This window comes from Elephantulus edwardii, unplaced genomic scaffold (assembly GCF_000299155.1).
Source record: "Elephantulus edwardii isolate Elephantulus edwardi_28Jun2011 unplaced genomic scaffold, EleEdw1.0 scaffold00041, whole genome shotgun sequence".
Classification (NCBI taxonomy): Eukaryota; Metazoa; Chordata; class Mammalia; order Macroscelidea; family Macroscelididae; genus Elephantulus; species Elephantulus edwardii.
Window position 1 is genome coordinate 18,983,318 of NW_006399791.1, and position 23,443 is coordinate 19,006,760.

The 23,443-nt window shown below is 38.6% G+C and overlaps 1 protein-coding gene across 1 annotated transcript in view; it reads left to right on the forward strand.

Moving 5' to 3' along the window:
* Positions 1–23,443, forward strand: part of CHD2 (chromodomain helicase DNA binding protein 2) — a 143,156-nt gene that overhangs the window by 76,745 nt on the left and 42,968 nt on the right. The window contains exons 20-27 of the mRNA XM_006885193.1: positions 384–455; positions 6,499–6,648; positions 7,666–7,814; positions 8,986–9,082; positions 9,725–9,817; positions 11,549–11,719; positions 12,810–12,985; positions 21,348–21,389. Coding sequence (XP_006885255.1) covers positions 384–455; positions 6,499–6,648; positions 7,666–7,814; positions 8,986–9,082; positions 9,725–9,817; positions 11,549–11,719; positions 12,810–12,985; positions 21,348–21,389 — 950 coding nt within the window. The remainder of the gene's footprint in view (positions 1–383; positions 456–6,498; positions 6,649–7,665; positions 7,815–8,985; positions 9,083–9,724; positions 9,818–11,548; positions 11,720–12,809; positions 12,986–21,347; positions 21,390–23,443) is intronic.

Genomic DNA, 23,443 nt, shown 5'->3' on the forward strand with positions numbered 1-23,443 from the left:
ATTGTTTGACCTAGATACTTTTAATACATTTGTTAGGAAGTGCAGTTTTCTGCAGGAGCTAATTGTTAGATAGCTTCAGATGGAGAAACAGATGCTCTAAGCAGTGGTTGGCTTATGTCTTTCTCCTCATGGGTCTGCACAGCCATTCTGCTCCTTGGGTAAACCTAAGACGACTCTCTGAATCTGAAGCATCTGACCCTGAGTCTGTAACCAGAGAGCTTCGGTCCCGCAGTGTGTGCTGCTTAAACCCAGCCCTTTGCCAGCGTGTTCTGGTTATTTTTACTCACGGAGTGTTGTAGGCATAAAAGGTTGCAGGTCTGGTGTTCCATTTTCATGTCGCTGACCTTTCTACCTTATGATTTTCTTGTGGTGTATTTTTACAGCGCCTGGATGGTTCCATCAAGGGAGAAATCCGAAAACAGGCCCTGGATCACTTCAATGCAGATGGGTCTGAGGTACACTATGCATGGCTTTCTTACTTTGGAGGTGGGCTCTGTGTCAAGGGGAAAGTCCTTTCCAACTTAATGCATTCTGTCTCAGAAACAGTTTGCAGAGCATTTCTTCTGCCTTGAGAAAGGAATGAGGAATCCTATTCATTGTTTATTACCCCAGAAAATGTACGCGTGCTTGTTTATCTTTCTGTTCTTTCTTTCATGAAGAGTAGTTCTATGATCAGCTACTTTCTCTGATGGCTTCTAGATTCCAAATTGCTGGTCTTGGGAGATAGGAGGTGGGAAGAGGGTTGACTGTTAGTGTTAATTTTGACATGTGTGTTACATGAAGAGTTCTAATCTGTGCTCTTGTTGATTGAGGCTGGAAAAATCTCTTTGCTCTGTATCATATTTTTTGACTCTGAGTTCCATGAGGTTTAATGTTCTTGTTTAGTGTCATTGCTACATTTTCCAGCTTGGATTTGGTGTTCTATATTTTCTGTTTGGTGTATTTATTGTAAAGTATTACAAAAGATAATTGGAAAGTGTAATGTTTTTATTTGTATATACCAGAAATATTAAATGCCTTGGGATTTGATCGAAGTAGGGAGAGAAGAGGGTGAAGCATTAATATAGACTGTACTTGTGGCAGTATAGAGACAGAGCTACAAGTGTTTCAAAGTGTTAGCATTTTGGGCCATGGTCTATGTTATGTAGGTAAAACAACTTGACTTTCTACTTAAGACCTTTACCCACTTTAATGTCTGTGTCTGTTGATTTATCCATTGTCTCTATAGACCCAAAATAAATTTAGACTCATTGCTGTGAAGTCAGTTCTGACTTATGACTCATTGGGTTTCCTAGGCTCTAAATCTCAATGGAGGAGACTTCTCATCTTTCTCCCTTGAGGGCCCTGGTGGTTTTAAAGCCCTGTCGACACATGACATTTTAATTAGCAGTGCACCAGACTACCAGACTATGGTCTATGCTGCCAGGGCTCCTTTCTTCTAGCCTATAGAGTCTTAATTAGATTCTAATATTCTGGCTGTGTCTATAACCTAAAATTTTCATTCTCCTTGGGCACTTTGGGCACTGTGCTATTCAGAACCAGGGCTCCGAATGTTGTTTTTGATTGCCATCATTTTGAGCACGACTCATAAGCGGCCCTATGAACAAAAGAACTGAAGTCTTTCTTTAACTATCGTTAATTCTCAAAGTCCATAGAGTTTCCAGAGGCACGTTGTTTAGGAAGTGGATGCCAGTCCTGCATCCAAAAAGGCTAAGAGGAATGAAATTACTAATTTCTATCCCTTCTTTTCCTCCTCTTTAAGTTTCTTCAACTGTAAGATCAAAATAATTTTTACACCAACTTCATATCATTACTGGGAGGATTAAATGTGTGTAATAATATGACGCACCTAGCACATTCTCTACCATATTGTACTGTTGCTGGTGGTGTTTTGTGCTGTGAAGTTGGAACTGACTCACAGCTGACCTTTCAGTGGGTTTTCAGAAGTAAAGCACCTGGGAGGAGAGTGCCCATTTTTGTCCCAAAGAGCAACTGGTGGATTTGAGCCTTTGGCTTTGCGTTGGCAGAATAGCACTTTACTCACTAGGCCACCAGCACTCCATCAATGTTAGATACTTTATAAAATATTAGTTGGAATTAGTTTGTTCCTTTCATAATTTAGGAATAAAAAGTACAAGTTGAATATTTCATATTGCCCTTTCTCAGGAAAACCTAGTTACATTTGATTTAGCTTTCAAATGAGCAGCTGCTTGCTCTTGTATTGCTTTATATGGAATACAGATTTTCTACTGTTTTCTCCAAATCTAGGTAAGTTTTTCAATTAATGAAAAGATTCTTTCTTTAATTAATTAATTTTAATGAAAGTTTACAGAGACTTTGGATTTCCATTCATTCATTGTTACACTTTTTCCCTTGCCCAACCTCCCCCCTCAGTTCGCTCTTCTCTTTGAAAAGTAAAAGAAAAATTCTTTCTTTGTTATACAGTATCTCCCCCCAAGTCTAATTCACTGTGCAGCCTTTGTTCTGGACTCCTGTCATGACAGTAATACCTAATCATATATCCCTTTTAAACAGTTCTTTCCCTCATCTGTTGCAATGCAGTATACATAATTTAGCGTATCTTTCCCAGTCTCCCTTCAACCCCGATGTCAGTCCCGTTTTACAACCGTGGCCCTATGAAGTATTTGTCCTTTTGTAAGTGAGATATTTCACTCAGCGTAATGGCCTCCAGGATCACCCATTTTGTATATTTCATGACTTCCTTGTTTTTCAATGCAGAGTAGTATTCCATTGTGTGAATATACCACAACTTCTCTATCCATTCATTTGTTGATGGGCACTTAGGTTGTTTCCAACTCTTTGCTACTGTAAACAAAGCCATGATAAGCATGAGTGTGCATATATCTGCTTGGGTTGCAATTATGGTTTCCTGTAGTAATGTTTTGTAACTTTCTTTGAATAGATCCTTTGTGCTTCTGGCACTCCCAAGTATTTAAACGTGTGATTAGCTATTGTGAAGGGTATTGATTTTCTTAGTTCTGGCTCTGTATTCTCTTTGTCACTGTAGAGAAATCCAACTTATTTTTGTATGTTGATCTTGTATCCTGCTACTTTGCTGAATTGGTCAACTATGTCCAGTAGTTTTCTTGCTGAGTCTTTAGGGTTTTCTAAGTATACTATCATATCATTGGCATCTAGAGATAATTTTACCTCCTTTTTGCCAATTGGATACCTCTTATTTCCTTCTCTTATTGCTATCGCTAAGACTTCCAATACAACATTGAATAAGAGAGGTGATAGTGGGCATCCTTACCTAGTTCCTGTTCTTAAAGTGAATGCCTTTAATCTCTCTCCATTGAGAACAATGTTGGCTCTTGGATTTGCGTATATACTTTTTACTATGTTGAAGAAATTCCCCTCTAATCCTATTTTATTGAGAGTTTTACTCAGGAAAGGTTGTTGGATTCTGTCACAAACCTTTTCTGCATCAATTGATAGAATCATGTGGGTCTTGTTCTTTGCTTTATTAATGTGATGAATTATATTAATTGTTTTTCTTATGTTGAATCATCCTTGCATACCTGTTATGAATCCCACTTGGTCATGGTGAATTATTTCTTTGATGTATTGTTGTATTCTGATTGCCAGGATTTTTTTTTTATTCAGGGTTTTTGCATCTGTGTTCATAGGAGATATTGGCCTATAGTTTTCTATTTTGGTGGTGTCCTTTTCAGGGTTTTTTTAGAGGGTGTCGGGTTTTCTTGCTGTTCTTTTTCAGTTTGTTGGAGATGTTGGGTTAGAGAGTCAAAGGTCATTTTTTCCTGACTTTTGATATGTTTGCTTATTGCTATAAATTGACCTCTGATAACTTTTGGCTGTTTCCCAGAGATTTTTGGTAAGTTGTGTTTTCATTGTCATTTGTTTCAAGAAACTTTTTAATTTCATTTTTTCTAGTACCCACTCATGTTCAAACAAGGTATTGTTCAGCTTTTATATGTATGGGGTTTTTTTCTCCTTTATCCTCTTGTTATTAATTTCTGATTTTGTAGCATTGTAGTCTGAGAAGATGCTTTGTATTATTTCTATGTTTTTGAATTTTTTAATGCTTGCCTTGTGACCGAAAATGTGATCTATTCTGGAGAACATTCCATGCACATTGGAAAAGAAGGTATACTGTGCTTTTTGAGGGTGCTTTAGCCTATAAATATCTGTGAGATCGAATGGTTTATTGTGTGGTTTAATTCTCCAGTATCTTTGCTGAGTTTCTTTTTGGTAGTTCTATCCTTTCTTGAGAATGGTGTATTGACGTCTTCAACTACTATAGTAGTGTTGTATATTTCCTTTTTCAGTTTTGTTAATGTTTTATATATTTTTCAGGTCTTTCATTTGGTGCATAGAAAAGATACTTTACTATTGGGGAAAAAGTATATGCTCATCTAGAAAAGTCAGAGGATGGTGAACATAAAACAGTCCCCACCACGGAGGCACTTAATTTACGTCATTTGGGTTTCTTTCCTTCCATATAGTGGAAGAACTTATTTCTTTATGTTCAGAAAATTGGAATCATGCTCAATACCATTTTTTATCTTTAGTTAAATTAAATGTTGAACATTTTTCTTATGTCAATAACAATTTTTAATTTCTAGTATTTTCTCAGCCTGTAGCAGTGTATATTTAACAATTATTAGTGGATGTTTATTTAGAAAATATGAGTGTTTTTAAGAGACTTCTAAAGCAAAGTCTCTAAGAGAGTTATAGTCAATACTGTTTATGGGTGAACATTTCTATTATATTTCATCCTCAGTAACTTTTGAGCTTTATAATTTTTAAAGTTTTTATTTTAGGTAAGCATAGCATAATTCCTAATATTTTTTAGTGAAGAGTAACATTAAAAATTATTTATATTATCATTCAGACGTGAGGTAATTATGTGTCTTGGGCATGTCATCCACAAGGGCACATTCCTTACCTGCAGGTTTCTGCAGGGCCCCTGTAGACTATGTTTTTGTTTGGCATTTCCACCAAAAGGATCATGGATATGTGCTTACTAGACCCATCTACTCTTTAGTTTTTAAGAAATACTCCTTTGTTGTGTTTTGGTAAAAATTCACACAACAAATTAGGTTCCTGGTGGATGAATTCTTCACAGATTGTTCAGTGACATTAGTTTTGCTCTGATTTTTCCATTTCCTATTAAGGACTTTTTATTATAGTTTATCATATATTCAGCAATATATAGACTGGTGGAACAGTTTGGGTAGGTAGAACTTACTACATTCTGTGAGCCATACAATCAATCATTCTTACCTTTTCTGGGTTGTTATCCCCTCATTAACATAAACTTAGTGCTCTCTCTGTAAATATTTCTGTTTCTATTGTCCCTTTGATCTTATATAGATATTTCTTGGAAGAGCACAATGCTCATGGCAGGCCTTTTTTCACTAATCTAAACTATATTTGGTTTTAAAAGTATTTTAAAGGATATTTTGATTTAAGGGTTAAAGATTACTTCAGGGCAGTGGCTTCAGAGATTCATCCAATCTCCATAGCTATTTAAATTTTAGGTTTCTTCATAAACATAAATTCTGTACTATATTTTCTCCCTTTTGATAAACATTCACGATAGTATCTTTGATCAGAATGTTCTGTAATGATAACTGAGCACCATCCAGTTTTTCTGGTCTCAATGCAAAGGAGGCAGTTAACCAACTACCCTATCCATGTCCTCCTGTCCGTGACTCTCCTTTCTCTGTTGCTCTAGAGGAAAATAACCCAGCTATTATTCCTTAGGCTTTAAGAGCACTAAACATATTATTAGGCCATTTAACCAGAAATGTCACATGAAACCTTGGCCCTAAACCTCTGAACAAGGAGCCGGATCTCAGGAGGTACACAGAAGCAGCCTTAGCATTTTATTGCTGTTGTTGCCATTGTTCTGACTTCTCCATATCCTTGTTAACATTTGTTGTTTTCTGTTTGTGGTTTTGTTTTTCTTTTTTATTAGTTCTGTTGTTACTGCTGTTATTATTAGAGCCAATTCACAGCTGACCTTGCAGGTTTTAAGAGCCTGTAAACCACACTGGAGGAGATTGTTTCTCTTTCTCTGGCAGAGCAGCTTGTGATTAATCTTTGTCAGTGTGTCCTTTGCCATTCCCTATCACTCCTCCCTGAGAGAGACTTCACCCTGACTCATAAGGAAAAGGGGATGGCGTATTCTCTTAGCTACTTCCTGCTGAAAAGGGACGCTGTGGGTTTCAGGGTGAAGATCTTCTCTCACTACTCTAAAGGGCCCCTTTGGCAGTAGGAAACACATAGACTATTATGGAGATTGATTTTGGAATTTAGATGCACTGTTATTAATTGTGCTTAGCCGTACATGTTCATATCCTTGAAGATGTATCATGGAAGTGTTGCAGCCTAGAAGACACAAATTTAACTAACAAGTTAAAAGTACATGAGTCAAAAATTAAAAAGCAATAATATTGAGAAGGGTCTGAGAAGGACCCCGCATAAAGTAGTGTATTGCATTGTGTACAGGACTTCTGCTTCCTGCTGTCGACGAGGGCTGGTGGCCTGGGAATCAATTTGGCTTCTGCGGACACAGTTGTCATCTTTGACTCTGATTGGAACCCCCAGAACGACTTGCAGGCACAAGCCCGTGCCCATAGAATTGGTCAGAAGAAGCAGGTCAGTGGGCAAAAGCTCTACACGTGACTCACCGTAGGGGAGAATTCAGCCCGTTTAGGGTGTTTATAAAGGTATTTCCCTCCATTTTGCTTTTATTTTCCCAAGGGAAGATTTCTGTTTGTTTAATAGAATATAGGAGTGATGTTTTTATATCTGAGATGAACTCCTTCCTTGGTGTTTGTCAAAGCAAAGTACACTGTTAGTAACTTTCTATGAGTTTGCCTCCAAAATGGATATATGATGAATAGGTTGAACTTTAAAAGTTTTTTTTTAATATGAAGTTGCTAAGTATTTGAATATTGTTCAAGATGGTCTGTGTTTTAGTCTGTTAGCATTAAGGTACATTAGAAAATATATATTTGCTTCCTTCATATATGTATCTTTAAATCTACTCATTATGCATTGGTTAAGTTTGAAAGTTTAACACTTGACCAGAGATTCTATGTTGGTGAAAATTTTTGTCAATGAAACAGATTATGTTGTTGTTTGTTGTTATGTGCTGCCGGGTCACCTGCAGTTCATAGCGACCCTACTTAAAACAGCTCTGGAGCCTGTCCTGTCCTGAACCAGTCCTACTGACTAAGACACACCTACCCCATTGCCCTAGTTACTGTATTTAGTGAAATTTGTATTGGTAGAACAGACTCAGATTCATTGGTACAGACGGTCTAGTGGACCTGTAAATGACCTGAATGGAGATCTCCTCTACAGTGTCACTGGTGGATTTGAACTGCCAGAGAGGCCTGACCTTTAAATTAGCAGTGCAGGTCCTCCCTGACTGTGCCAGCCGAGCACCTTGTATTGTTGGAGAAATGCTGTAACAATTCTTAGAGACTATTTAAGAGTATGACCTACTGTACATAGTAAAATACTTGCTTAAGTGACTTACCTGAGCCCATCACCTTCAGTAGTGCACAAGTCTTTTTTATTGTCCTCTCCAGGATTTTGGGAAGAGGATGATTTTATTTATTTTTTTTAAAAAATCATGCCTTAGTATAACAGTTGTTTTTCCTGCAGGTAAATATTTACCGCTTGGTTACAAAGGGGACTGTGGAAGAGGAGATCATAGAACGAGCCAAAAAGAAGATGGTATTGGACCATCTTGTGATTCAGCGTATGGATACCACTGGCCGGACAGTTCTGGAAAACAACTCGGGAAGGTCAAAGTAAGTTGTCAGAAAGATGGCAGCAAGAAGATGCAAATTGGTTTTTCATCAGTGACTGGTTAAATAGAATTCTCTGCAGCAGACGTCTATTGTTGTGGACTGTCCAGACAGAACCAGCCCAGGGATGACCCACGAGTGGATTTTCAGAGGCAGCAAATTGCATGGAGGAGATTACCCATCTTTACCCCTAGAAATAGCTACTAGAGTCAAACTGCATACCTTTGTGTTGCCAATGGAGTTCCTTACCACTAAGCTGCCAGAGCTCCCTGCACCAGACAGTAGTCTCCTGATGACTTGGCACATGCTTAGTTATGACTTTGAGGAGACTGCATTTTCATTTCATTTTGCTTTTATGATTTTCTTGCCCCTCCACCCCAGTCACCTTTATTTATATGTTTATTTCTTGCTTATCTGCCCTCTCTGCATAGACTTTCTCTGGCCGTATCATTTTTTTCCCTTTCTGGCACGTCACCCTTGTTTTCCGTCTCTGCATGTGGCATGTGACATGGCACCGGCTGGTGGCTGGGTGCCCCACAGCAGGCTTTCCCTTAGCACAGCGATGCCTTTGACTTTTCAGCAGAGAAAGTCAATCCAGTTGAGTTATCAGCTGTTTTCTTGCTGTTTGCAAAAATGCTTATGTGTGTATCAGTTTGTTTGCTTTCTTGAAGATAGAGAGGGGTCTAGAAGGAAAGTAGCAAACTTTCAATTAAATTTCAAAAGGATAGTCATTTTTTCTCCTATAGAATTTAAATTTTGATCAGATTATTGAGACCTGAAGGTAAATGCACATTAGTCGTTTGTTCGTTCCTCACCAGTTATTTTCAGGTATTTCCCATTCTAGAGAACTAGGAGAGGGAAGCCTGGCTCTTCTGTGTGCAGCAGACATGAGGCAAACTTTTCTCACTCAGAGGACAGAGACTCTCTTCCTTCTCTTAGTTAATAGATGAACTCACAGGAACAGTTTTGCTTTCTTTTTTGCTTGGTTAAGTTTACCACCACGGACTCATTCTCTGGATTAAAAAGAAAAATGTGAAAGGTCCATTTTCTTGGGGGTTGACATTACATTTTCACTAGTTATTTGATGGCTTTATAAAACATAAGTATTCTGAAGTGGAACTTCCTAGAGATGATTTGATAATCCTGTGACAACAATTGCAATTTACTTCTACAGTTCAAACCCTTTCAATAAAGAAGAGCTGACAGCTATTTTGAAATTTGGAGCAGAGGATCTCTTCAAGGAACTTGAAGGGGAGGAGTCAGAACCTCAGGTAATTAATAATGAGGGAAATCATTGTTTTTGAGAGAAACCGAGAGTCTCAGCCTTCCTTGGAAGTAGATTCTAAGACTCTGTTGTTGTTAAGTGCTGTTGAGTCAAGTATGACTCAATAATTACAGGAAGGTTACAGTTTCTTATTTATTCAATGAAGTTTTAAAAACTCCCTCAAACTCATTGCTTTACGGTCAGAGCTAATTTGTAGCTGTCTTTCCAGGAAGTTTTCAGAGGCTGTTAATTTAAGGGCAGAATTGCCCATGTTTGTCCTGAGGAGCTGCTGATGGATTCGAACCCCCGACAAAACACTGCCTTTGGGCTGGCAGGGCAGTTTCCCATAGACCAAATCACCAAAGCTTGTTATAGGAAGTTTAAAGCTCTTACTAAATCAGTTAAGAAAGAATAAGAAAAGTATTTGAGGGTTCTTTTCTTTAATTCCACTATCTTTATTGTGATTTCTGAGTTTCTTATTATTTCTGTAAGTAATAGCTTGAAACTTTAGAAGTAAAAAATATAGTGTGCAAGTATAAAGTTAAATGGGATGCCAGAGAGGAAAATTGATTATTTGTACTAAAGATTTTAAGTGACTACTGATTACTTTTGCCTTCTCATCGTAATGGTGGTGGTTTTGATCCTTTAGGAAATGGATATAGATGAAATTCTGCGTTTGGCGGAGACTAGAGAGAATGAAGTATCCACCAGTGCCACAGATGAGCTTCTGTCTCAGTTTAAGGTATGACTGACACTGTGGAGGGGAGGCCTCGACATTGATTCGTAACTAGTCATACTCTCTGTGTGAACTTTCAGCTTTGCCCTGCGGTCGTTGTTGCTCTCTGGGTAATGATGATGTTGAGTGCGTAGACACCAGTCCTCCCTATGAAAGTAACTGCCAGGCGTTTGGGAAGGACCTTGATAGGGAGTCAGCTGAATAGATGGTGCGGCTTTGAAAGGAACCGGTCAGTAGGCTTATGTGGGTTTCTCAGCAATACTCGACCTCAGGAAAGTTTCCTTAGTTGGCAGGCCCCCAGGTTGGAGGCACGGGATTTCAAGATTGGCTTAAAAACAGTTGAAAGGATCAAGGGTGGGCTGGTTCTGTGCATTGCAGGGAAGCAGGGCGTAGCTGGAAGTTACAGTGATAGTCAAGGGCAGTGACCCTCTCAGGACTGAGGGAGAAGCGAGTGAAGTGGCTGGAAGGGAACGGTCCTGTCTGATGAGAGGCATGGTCAGCCACAGGTCTTAACGGGAGGACAGAGGAGTTGGATGGGTCAGAAAGCTCTTGGACCAGAGTAACACACCTGAGGATGTGGAGGAGAGGGTACAGAAGGACAGAGGGTGTGTTGCTGTTCCTCCAGCATTCCACTTTTATGACCACTGCACCCTTTTTAAACAGTGTCGGGACACTGAATGATAATCGAATATAAAAATTTTAGATGTTACAGGTTAGTTTAAAGCAGTGAGCACATTGCAGTTTACTCTGCCTTTTGGAAGCCCTTTTGGCCATTATGCTTTAAGTGTTTAGTGATTTGCTGAATAGTAGGAGTCTACATGTCCTAGAGGTTATATCTGAAGGGCTTGACCTAAATCGCTGTTGTTTTCCTGATAATCCACTTGTTTGTTTTAATTTAATTTCATGGGTAGAAATACAAGGAACACTTTGGTATAAGATTCCCTTGTTGTTGTTGTGTACCAGCAAGTTGGAACTGACTCCAAGCTTACCCTCCAGCAGGTTATTCAGAAGCAGCAAATTGCACGGGAGGAGATTGCCCACCTTTCTCCTGCAGAGCAGCTGGTGGATTTGAACTGTGTACCTTTGCTTTGGCAGTGCAGTTCCTTACTACTAAGCCACCAGAGCTCCCTAAGATTTTCTTAGGTAATATTAATAACACTGAAATGACTCTTTGTTCTGAGCACTATTTCCAGTGCTTTACATATACTGACTCCTTTATTCTTTTTACAACAGTCTGATGATTGCATAGCTATAGTTATTTCCACTTACAGAGGAAGGAACTGAGGCACTTAACTGACAGGTTCAGAAAGTTTCCTAAAATCACACAAAGTGGTGAAGCCATGATTTCGTCCTACCTAGGTGGTCTGACCTCCAGAGTCTAGCCCTTGGCCTTACATTACCTTTGGGAACGTTAAATTCTCATGTACATATTCAAATATTGATATGCATATCCATTTGCATTATTCTCATTTGTTTCAAAAGTAAAATTTGAAGTTGTTGTTGTTGTTGTATACCGTTGAGTCAGAACCAACCCATGGCTGGCCCTCCAGCTGTAAATCACAAAGAAGATTGCCCAGCCTTTGGGATTGCATTGCAGCATTTGCTGATATAAGAGCCTTCTTATAAAAATATCTTAATATTCATGCTTAGATAAAAACCCCTCAATGGGTTAGTGTGTTGGTGTTTGAAGAAGTAGGGATCAGTCAATGAGAAAATGGGTTGTGCATTTGTTTTAAGGTTGCCAACTTTGCAACCATGGAAGATGAAGAAGAGCTGGAAGAACGGCCCCACAAGGACTGGGATGAGATCATTCCAGAAGAGCAAAGGAAGAAAGTGGAAGAGGAGGAGCGGCAGAAGGAGCTCGAAGAGATTTATATGCTGCCCCGGATCCGGAGCTCCACTAAAAAGGTGAACGAATGAGATGACAGATAGGGCCGTACCCCCTACATATAGGTGTGTGCTAATTATTTAAGGAAGAGGCTCTAGGGCAGAGTTTTTCCACAGGACACCTAGCCCTGGAGAATGAAAAAACAAATGCACAGGGCTTGGGAGCTCAGCTGGAAGCCTTCGGTCTTTGCACGTCGACTTGATGTGAAATGGCTGAACTGCTGCTGGACGTGACAGAAGTGTTATTTTGCTTATGCTATTAGAATCTGTTATCCTAACACTTTGGTTCTAATTGACACTGCCATCTATTCTTTGATAGCCAAGTTTTTTATTTCCCCTGTAAGTGTTCAAAGCACCTAGTACAGATGTTTATTTCATAAATTATTCTGTAACATCTATAAATAAGGAGCACCCACTTTTTGCAATTTATAGAACTCCATTAGAGGCACTAATGTGACTTTTTAAAAACAACTTTGAGATGGTAGAACAAGTTTTATTAGCCAATACTTGCTACCATGCATTGAGCACTTGCTGTGCGCCAGCATAATTCTAAGTGCTTTTACATTTGTTATTGTTGTTGTGTACCATCGAGTCAGAACATAGCTGATCCTCTGGTGGGTTTTCAGAGGCAGTAAATTGTGCAGGAAGAGATTGCCCATCTTTCTCCTGTGGGGTAGCTGGTAGATTCAAACCATGTGCCTTCAGGATTGCAGTGCAATTTCTTAACACTAGGCCACCAGAGCTTTTCCATTTAAGTGATACATTTAATCCTTGTGCAAAGTCTTCTGGTAAGCCCTATTCATCATTTTACAAATGAGAAAACAAAGGCACAAAGAGGGAAGTAAAGTAACTTGCCCAAGTAAATAAACAGTAATCTAAAACACAGCTATTTTTATTCTAGCTCAGTGGTCATTTTATTATAATACATACTTAGAAGTAGGAATATCCCAAGCAAGTTTCCCTTCACTCCATGGCAACTGCCCTGTTATATGTTGGCAGAAAATTGATGTATCTGAAGTAACAGGAAGTTTTGAGTACTCAAAGTGGAGGCTAACCTTAGTCCCTAGGCCTTTTGGACATGGAATGATTTTTCTTTTCTTTTTTCTTTCAGGCTCAGACAAATGACAGTGACTCTGACACTGAGTCTAAGAGGCAGGCTCAGAGGTCCTCTGCCTCAGAGAGTGAAACCGATGACTCCGATGATGACAAGAAGCCGAAGCGCAGAGGGCGCCCCCGAAGTGTGCGGAAGGACCTCGTGGAGGGCTTTACGGATGCTGAGATCCGAAGGTTGGTGAGGTTCTGTCTCACTTGACCTTGTTTAGAAAGACAAGCTCTCAGGCCTAGACTCACCCTCACCAAAAAACACAAGAGAAGCTCAGTCTACCCCCAAATTTCTAAGAAAATTTGTCCTCTTTTAAGATTTTTTTTTTTCAGTTCAGATCTCTCTTGAATTTTACTCATGACTTCTTCCCCCTTACTATTTTCACAAAGAAATGCAGCCAGAGAAAAGAAGCAACTGGAGATTACAGGTGGTCTCTGATTTACAATGTGTTAGCGTTAACCACAGACCACATTGAAGGTCGTCAAGTTGGTGTGTCTTTTGCACATGTTGTCATTAGTGCTGTGTGCTGCATCTGGAGTTGTAGAGGGTAGTTTGATGACTCTTGTCATTCTTCAGTGTTCATTTGCTGATGCTCAGCTTTATGATTTACTTTTCAAAACACTGACATGTAGCAGCGCCAGCGTTAGCAATTGTGGCAGAGTGCTGGGCAGTGTTTAGCTCTAGACATATGATAGCTGAGCTGTGGCCATGCCTGACAGCCTTTGCAGCTCCAGCCTCATTGTAAGGACCTGGACTCTGCTGGCTCGCGTAGACCAATGACCTTAGTGTTCCCTGCCAGAAGAAGCTCACTGGCTGAGTTACTCAGGTTTTCTCTGACGGTAACACCTGCACTGCTAATCTCCTCCTCCACAGTATATCTAGCAGAGACAGCCCACTGAAAGCTGTGATTGAATAAAGGAAGATGAGGCAGGCTCTAGACGTGGATATAAAGGCCCAAGATAATGGAGAGAAAGTTGATGAAACAGTACTTGAAGAAGAACTCATTCAGCTGTCAGCAGTCATCATAAGGATAGGATTTTGGAGATATTTAATGGAGCAAATGGCACGAAACTGACGCTTTAAACAAAGAAGAAACAATACCGCTCCATGAGAAGAAAAAGCTATTGCCAGCTTACAAAGAAAACTTGCATTCTGCCTTCCTGTGAGTTACTCACAATTCAAACAAAAGCATGCAGCCTTCTTTAAAACTTGAAGGAACAGCAAGGAGACTACCATGAGCACTTTAATGCCAACAAGGTCTGGTTTCATTGCTTCACATGCAGACTTGGCTTACATAATGTGGGTGCAACTGGAGAAGCAGGAAGTGCCAGTTCACCAGAACTGCCAAAGAATTCACGACAGAGCTGGGCAAGGCTGTGATAGGTTACCTTGAAATAAATAAAGGAAAAAAGAGAAGGACAATATAAACAAACCTTGTTAAGCTTTACATAGAAATACCATCTGAGAATTTCAGATCTTTGCAGGTCCAGATACCAAATGCTGGCAATTATCCAGCTTTTCATTAGGGCAATAGTTAGGGTATTTAAATGTATGTATTACTAAAATATATGTCAGAGAGCAGGGTAATGACTAAGGACAACAGAAGAATGTGGTGCTGGAGAAGAGAACATACCATGGGCCGCCAAGAAAACAAATAGTCTGTCTTGGAGAGGGTGAAACCAAGTTTCTCTTTTGTTTTTGTTGTTAGGTTCCATTGAGTTTTGCACAACTCATAACAACCTTATGAACAAAAGATCTGAACCCTGTTCTATCTTGTGCCATCCTCACACTTCCTGACACACAACAGCCCATTGCAGCAACCACCATGTCAGTTTACTTGGCTGAGGGTCTTCCTCTTCTTTGCTGACCCTCCACCCTTCCCTTTCTCTTTGGAGACTATGATTTTGCAACTTCTGTCTCACATACTTTGGGCACATGGGCATGAGGAACTGATCTTTGGAGAATGACATCATGCTTGGAAGGGTGGAGGGATGGTGCAGGAGAGGAAGACCCCAGAAGAGATGGATTGACACAGTAACTGGGGCAATAGGGGTAGGTGTGCCGGGCTCAGTGATGTTGGCTCAGAACAGGGCAGTCTCCAAAGCTATTGTACATAGGGTCACTATAAGTCACAGCCAACTCGATGGCACAACAGCATATAGTAAAAGATTATTTATAGGTTTGTATGCTATGTTTCCAATCTCTAAAGGAAAAGATGGAATGTAGAGATGTTGATAAAAAAGGCAATAGGAATTTAAAAAAAAGACTTGTTTGACTTAATGTTAGAAATGACTTGGGACATTCAAGGACTACCTGTATTCTGAGCCAGAACTTTGTTGTTTTTTATTTAAGACTGATCATACATATATGTACATGGCTGTGATTATGCATATACTTAAATATATCAATGTGTGTGTGTCTGTAAGTAAATATAATTATTGTTATGTGCCATTGAGTCAAATACAACTCATAGTGACCCTATTAACAGCAGACCAGAACTTTGTCCTGTCCTTAGACACTTGAGCCCATTGCTTCAGTCGTTGTGTCAATTTACCTCATTGGGGTTCTTCCTCTTTCTAGCTGTTCCTCCTCCCTTCCATGCATGATGTTCTTTTCCAAGGAATATCCTCTCCTAGCAACATGTCTGAAGCATAAGAGATGAAGCTTTGTCATCCTTGCTTTGAGACTATTCTGTCTGTCCTTTTGGCAGTTCAGGGCATATTCAGTGCTCTTCTTGAACAATACAGTTGAAAGGCATCAGTTGTTTTCCTGTCACCCTTATTCATTGTCCAGCTCTCAGATATATTGAAAGTGATTGAAAAGACCATGAACCAGGTGCACCTCAGTCATTAGGCTGACATCATTACTCTTCAGAATTTTGGAGAACCATTCTCAACACTAGCTCCCCTCCACCCCACATTTCAGTCCATTTCCCAACAGTGTTGGTGCTCATATCAGTTTAATAATAGTTTGATATGGGATGTTGTATGGATTTTTTAAAAAAATAATGGAACAACACATTGTTAATTTCTAAAATAGTAAAATAACATTTATAAAATAGTAAATAACATAAATTAATGTTTTTTTATGTGATCCATGTTAGACGTCTTTCTTACTTTAGACATCATTACTTACCTCATCTTTGTTGGTACATGGTACACAAGCCTCTTTCTCCTAAAAATTAGAATCTAAAATTGCTCTTTCCAAATAATTTTTCTCCAATTCACCATTATTTTTTGAAGTCTGAAGAAAATAAAATTTGAGAATAGTTAATTTTATGACTACTCAGTATTCTATCAAATAATCTTAGGTTACTCTATTTGTAGACTTGAGGACTGTATTTCCCCCTGAATGTTGTGTCTATCCTTTTTTTTAAATTTATTATGGAAAAATGTAAATATTTGCAAATCGTGACAGGTTAAAGTTTGGCATTTCTGTAATTATCACTTAATCATTTTCAGTTTGTTTTAAAATAGACATCCTATTTCCTCTCTTCCCTAGTAGGTGTCCCCCCACCCTTTTACTATGTTGAGAAAAATGTGTATTCTACTATTGGACATGGTGGGGTTTAGATACTTGTTGGTTATTTGAATGTTGTTTGCTATCTTCTTATTGCTATTGTATCTAATTGCTCTTTCCCTTTTTCAGAGTGAGATGTTGAAGTCTCTAGTTAACATTATTTAATTATTAATTCTATCAGGATCTTTTTACTATTTTTTGGGGGCTCTTCTGTAAGAAGAAAATATATATTTTTATCCTGATAAAATAATTTTACATTTTCTTCTAGTAACAACTTTTGTCTTCAATTTTATTTTATCTGATAAATAGTAATCCAGCTGTATTTTAGGTACTGTACCCTCAATGAGATTAATTGATTTAGTGACTAGAGTAATGGGGGAAGGTGTGTCAAAGACAATAAGATTGGCACAGGATAGAACAGGGTTAGGACTGTTGTACATAGGGTCGCTATAAGTCACAGGTGACTCGACAGTACATAACAACAACATCATCTAGAATTATTGTATATCCTTTTTCTCTACCCTTTTAGTAACTATCTTTTATTTGAATCTGTAATCAGCATATACTTAGACTACAAAATAAGAGTGAGTGAGTGTGTGTGTGTGTGTTTGTGTGTGTGTGTGTGTGTGTGTGTATAGAGAGAGAGCGAGAGACAGAACTGTGGTGATGTAGCAGTAAGGTGATGAGCTGTTAACCCAAAGGCTGGCAATTCAAATCCACTAGCAGTTCTATAAGAGAAAGATGGCAGTTTACTCCTGTGCAGTTTATATAGCCTTACAGTAATTTACAAATTACTATTGTGCAGTTTATAGCAATATATATTACACACATAAAAATATGTACATATAATTCCATCCATTCTGTGAATCCCTTCCTTTTGATTAGATTGTGTAACCATTTATATTTTGTGTAAATAGATATTGATAAAGTACAATTTAAACCTGTTTATGCTACTGGTTTTCTACATGGTTTAGGATTTTCTTGTTTCTTTATTGTCAGTACTTCCTTCTTTAGTGTTGAAGTGTTTTCTAATATACCATTTTAATTCCCATGTTATTTTCTTTTACAGTGGTTTTTATTCTTTTTCTTGGTTAATGCCTTTGAGATTAAATTTAGCATTTTATTTTACAGCAGTTTAGTTTGTACTAATACCAAGATAATTTCAAGCATATAGACAGTCTTTGACTTCACTGTGGCCCTGTTCCCCAATTCCTCTTTGTATTGTTCTAGACATACAGATTATATGTTTACCACATAGGTAATAATTATTTCTCTAGCAGTTGTCCGTGAAATCAAACTGAGAAGAAAAGAATTGAAAATACATTTATACTGGGTTTTTGTGTTTATTTATCTTGTTACCTTTATTGGTGCTTTTTATTTCTTCATGTGGGTTTGAATTCTTTTCAACAGTCCTTTGCTTTCTGCTGAACGGACTCTTAATATTTCTTTTAGGGCAGCTCACTGTCAATCTGAATTAGCTCATTGACAACCAGCCACAACATCATGCTTGCAGTGAATTTTCTGTGTTCCTTATCTGGCAATCTCTTTTTCTTAGTATCTGAAGAATCGAGTTCTTGATTGGTGATTGTTTTCTTTCAGTATCTTGCATATCATCTCATGGCCTTCTGGCCTCCCAGAAAATCAGCTGTTAATCTTCTTAAGACTGCCTTTTATGTGAAGAGCTGCTTTTCTTTGGTTTTAGATTTTGACAGCTTGTGATGTGAGTAGATGTGGCTGTCTTTGAGTTTATTTTGTTTGAAATTCTTTGAGCTGCTTCGGTGTGCAGATAAATGTCTTTTTACCAGATTTGTGAAGATTTTGGCCATTACTTCTTCAATATTCTTTCTTCTTGAAGGCATTCCTTAAGTCTTTGAGCCTGTTTCTTTTTTATCCATTCTTTTCTCTTTCTGCTTCATAGACTGATCTCAGTTGACATATCTCCAGGTTTACTGACTCTTTTTTCCCCCCTAGCCATTAAAATTGAGTAAATTTTTCCATTTTATTGTATTTCTCAGTGCCACAATTTATATTTGGTTCTTTTTTATAATTTTTATCTATTGATAATATCTACTTGAGAAATTGAGCTCATATTTTCTTTTATGTCTTCAGATATGAATTTCTTTAATCCTTTGGATGTATTTATAGTAGCGTATTTGTTTCATTAATCTAACTGCTGGGTCTCCTTGGGAATGAGTTTGTTGAATTTTTTTCCCTTGCGAATGGACTAACTATATTCTCTGTGTGTTATAATTTTAATTTGGACACTAGACATTCTATAAAGATCATAATCTGCCAATTCTAGAAATCAGTTTCTGCCTCTCCGCCTCTCCTTTCCTTGTTGGCTGGCCAGACTCTGTGATGCATGCTGGCTGCTGCTGGTGTTACTGTTGCTGTGTATTTGGTAAGTGCCTCTATGGACACACTTTGTTAAGTATGCTTTCCCTCAAGGCATTTGAAGACTCTGCTCGGCTTAGCTTGTTGTGTGCGGTTGAGTGGGAACTAACTCAGAGCTGACCCTCCACCTGATTTTCAGAGGCTTTCAGTGGCTTGGGAGCTGATTGCTCATCTTTCTCCTGGTGAATTTGAATCGTGTGTCTTAGAGTTGGCAGCACATCTTCTTACCACTGTGCCACCAGGGCTTACAGGCCAGCTAGTGATCAGACATTTCCTTGAGTGCTTCACAGCTGTAGGTCAGCGGCTTTGCTGATGGCTGTGTATGTGCGGGTTGCACCAGCTGCCAGCGCTCTGACAGGCAGTTTACAGCGCTGCCCTTAGCCTTTTCTTCCTGTTTCTGCACAGCTTCAGGCTCAGCCATGTGAGGGTCAGTCCTGCACATGTATGACCTTCTAGATTCTTGGGAATATGTCACAGCTTTCCCAACTTTCCTGTTCATGGCTTTTTGTGCATGTTTAAAAAAAAAGCGTATGTCAAATGAACCAGCTGGCCTCAGTTTAGATGATCCCAGTTTTGTTGGCAATACCCAGTGCATCATGATCAGGGGAGATAGAACACATGCTTCTCTCCATCACAGCTGATCAAGGTGCTGACCTTGGCCTCCTCTGTGCCGAAGAGCACCTTCACAGCTTGTTTGATTTGGTTCTTGTTGGCCTGGACATCGACAGTGAACACTAGTGTGTCTTCTTCACGGCTTACTCAGTGCAAAGGAGACACTTGATGTTGGCACAGTGATCAGGTTGCTTTCTCTTAGGGGTCTCTTTTGGAGGTTGTTTGTGCTACCTTGAGAGTCTCGGTGTCTTGCGCCACCAGAAGGTGGGTAACATGTGGATCTTTGTCTGTTGATGTCTTAATGTCTTAGTTCCACCTTTTCCATTTTATTTTGCTTCTTGTTAGCATAGCTGGAAGCATTGCTTTGGGCAGCTGTGATAGTTAATGCTTGCTACTTTTGTTTCTCCATTTTTATCCATAGGCAATGTGGATAGAGTAGTTGTCGAAGAGCAAGTGCTGAGTCAAGTCAATAAAGACATGCCTTGGGAAGGGAGCTTCTCAGTGAGCTGCTGAGGTCGTAGTTCTCTTGAGATGGGACTTGCGGAGTTTCAGATGTGCTCTGCCCCATCCAGTGGGACAGTGGACTGTGGACTGCCACAGTGGTGGTTTCCCCAGGTATTGTAGTTGTGAATGTGCTGTTGAGGCTGACACTGAGTTGAAGAGAACATAGTCTGGCAAGGTAAAATATCAGAACACTTTCCACTCTGACCTGGAGTTTACGTTAAAAAAAAAATCCTTAGAATGCCGTAGGCTTTTGGTTGCTTTTCAGAATTCTGACAAAGCTGAAGCAGACTTTTGGAGATTTCTTTTCCTCTACTGTAGAAGTGCTTCACCTTCCCTGTATTGTTTTGAAGGTATCCCAGACATTGTATTTCAGACCTAAAATTGTTTTCATATATATTAGAAAGGAGGAATGTAGAGTTAGTCCTTGTGTTCACTTTCCTAATTCTTGTATCCAGATTGTTCCTTTAATATCTGTTCCTCAGCAGTTGTCCTACTCAGTGCTATTTCTTTCTGTCTCCATGTACTCTATCTTCATGTTTTCCTATTATCTCTTCTTATATTATCACCTAACAAGATTGCTGTATTGACTTGGTATATTAAATGATACTTGTGTTGTCGCCTAGCATCCTGCTTTTTAGTGAAGGTCCTAGTTACTAGGATGCAGGACTGGCAGATTTAACACATGAGTTAACTTCAGCATGGCTTAGTGTAGGGATGTGTGGAAATCTAGATGTAATTTTGGTTGGAGACAAAGTTGGGTGGAAGGAGTCAGTGGAATTTTTAAAAACAGTTTGTCCAATAATTTTTTTTCTTTGTCTAGGAATTCTTTTTTTTTTAATCTTTTTTTTTATTTCATTATTTTTTGTGTGTACCGTCAAATCAGATCTGACTGGTACAGGAGGACATTGTTTCTCCTTTTCGAGCAGAGCATCTGGTAGATTTGAACTGTGCACTTCTGAACTTGCAGTTGCAGCTTCTTGCCATGTCTAGGAATTCTTAAATCTTACGTTTTACTTTGCCTCATTCCTAAAGGGATTTATAGCCATCTTGAAAATCTTACAGCTATATTATTGGGCAAATAAATAATGAAAAATATTACAGCATATGATTAAAACTAGCCGTGGATTGGCTGATCACATTGTCCTGTCAGATTTCTACAACAAAATTGTGAAAAATGTGTAAATTTCTACTACAAGAATCATCTCTTTCATATTTAATTCCAAAACTTAAACTTTCTGAAGATCATGTCAGGTCTCTATTATGTGTCTAGGCAATTTCTTGGGAGTGTGATGAGTCATTGAGGATAAAGTAGATCTTTGATTTGAATAGACTTTTATTTTGAATAGCACTTGTTATTTTAAATATACTAGTTTCAAAACATGTATCACTCATTGTGTGACAATGGAAAGGATGAGCCTAATCTGTTTTTTACCATTTACAAGATTTATTTCCTCATGACCATGTTGACTTTAACTAATGTCTCTGTTTTTAATATATTATTTTCTGTCATATTCTTAGGTTCATCAAGGCTTATAAGAAGTTTGGTCTCCCTCTTGAACGGTAAGCTCAGTAATAGTTTCTTACCATTCTTTTTAGTTTTATCCTCTAAAATTATTTTTATTTTATCTTGATTTGCATATAAAATTCATATACATTGTGTTTTGTTTGTAGATATTGTTTAAGCATTCTTCTATTCATAATTGTGTTTCATTGTATCATTCCCATACATTATGTTTTATAAAATTAATCACCATTGACCCATGTGCACCAGTACCCAGCCTTTTTAGGTCCCCACTAGATCTTTCCTAACTTCTTCACTCCCTCACTCTGATGATATAACCCGGTTTTGTTAAGGTCCACCCACTTTCATCTTTAGCCTCCTTCCTCCTTCCCCTTCCCTCTTTGGACTTTCATATACATCTTACTAGTAATCCTGCTGTTTTTACAATAATGGTCTTATGCAGTATTTTTCCTTATGAGACTGAGTTAACTTAGTATAATGCTCTCCAACGTGTCCTATGTTCTATAGTATTTTTCAAAATCTTTGCTCCTGAGTTTTGCATACTATTCCATCACATGAATGAACCAGTTTCTCAATCCATTCCTTTGTTTATGGACATTTTGGCTGCCTCTTTTGTCTTGCTATTGTGAATAATGCTGCTATGAACATCAGTTTAAATCTTTGTGTCTTTGTTATATTTTCCTTGGTGTGTATTCCTAGAAGTGGAATAGCTGAAATTTCTAAGTTCAGCTTTTGAGGAAACACTAAACTGCCTTCCAGAGTGATTGTACCATTTTACAATACCACCAGCAGTGTATAAGAGTTCCTGTCTCTCCTCATCCTTTCCAATATTTATTGCTTTCCATCCTATTAAACTTTGTCTTTGCTACTGAGGTAAGATGGTATCTCATTGTGGTTTTGATTTGCATCTCTCCTGTTGCCAGTGATTTTGATTCATCTGAATGTCTTCCTCTGTGAAGAGTCTTCATTTCTTTTGCCCATTTTGTAATTGGGTTATTGGTCTTTTTCATGTGGAGGCCCTGTATGATCTGTAAACTTTCATTTTGAGACCCTTGTGTAAGATGGCTTTGCTAAATGATTTTTCCCAGTCAGTAGGTTTTCTAATTACCCTTTTGTAGAAAGTTTTCGATGCACACAGGAGAAGGGTGGTAGATCATTCCTAAGGAACTGTTACTTCGGTGAGGAAGCTGTCTGGAATGTATTCAGCATTGTAGTACAAAGAGATAATTTTCAGAAGTGATGCTTGGATAACTTGTGCTGGAAAGACTATAGTTAGTATTTGCAAACTAGATCTTAGATTTAATAATCAAAGTTAAAAGGATTTTTGAATCTTCTAGTTAACAAGACTCTCATCAGAATTAACTGCAAAGAGTTTATGATGCTTGGCCAAGAGTAATTTAAAAAGATTTAGCTGTTGTTACTGTTCTGCAAGCATTCAGAAAATGAATGCAGAGGAAGTCTAATTTTAAGTGAGCTCTTATTGCAACTAGTTTGGTGTTTTGATTTGTCCATTTCCACAGTCCCATCTCTAAATATTGTTACTGATTTAAAGGAAATGTCAGATCCCTTTTTGTACTGCTGAAAAACTCTGTGTGTGGAAGAAAATTCCGAGCCTGTGTGTTTTGTTTTGCCTTTTCTCTCCTTTGGAGAGGTCATGTGTAAGCCACACAGAAGCCAGGAAAGTGGTATGTGTCTTTGTGGGACTGTTGCTGACTCTGTGATAGAATGTCCTTAAGAGAGTAACACTAAGAAGAGTGATGACTAGCAGAGCTGGCATCTTATGGCAGTAAAATTTCTAGACATTAGCTTTGGAGTGGCCAGCAAGGAAGGCAGAGACACGTGTCCTTGTAGGATCAAGTTTGTATGTGACGTGGTGGTGGTGGTGCCATCAAGTCAACCATGACTCATAGGGACCCATGAATAATAGATCTGAACTGTGCCCTGTCCTGTGCCATCCTTATCATCTCTGAGGCCCTTGAGTGCACTGTTTTTTGTTTTTTTAATTTAGGTTGTTTATTTTTCATTTCAATGAACATCTACAGAGATTTTGGGATTCCATTCATTCATTGTTGCACCCTTCTCCCCACACAAA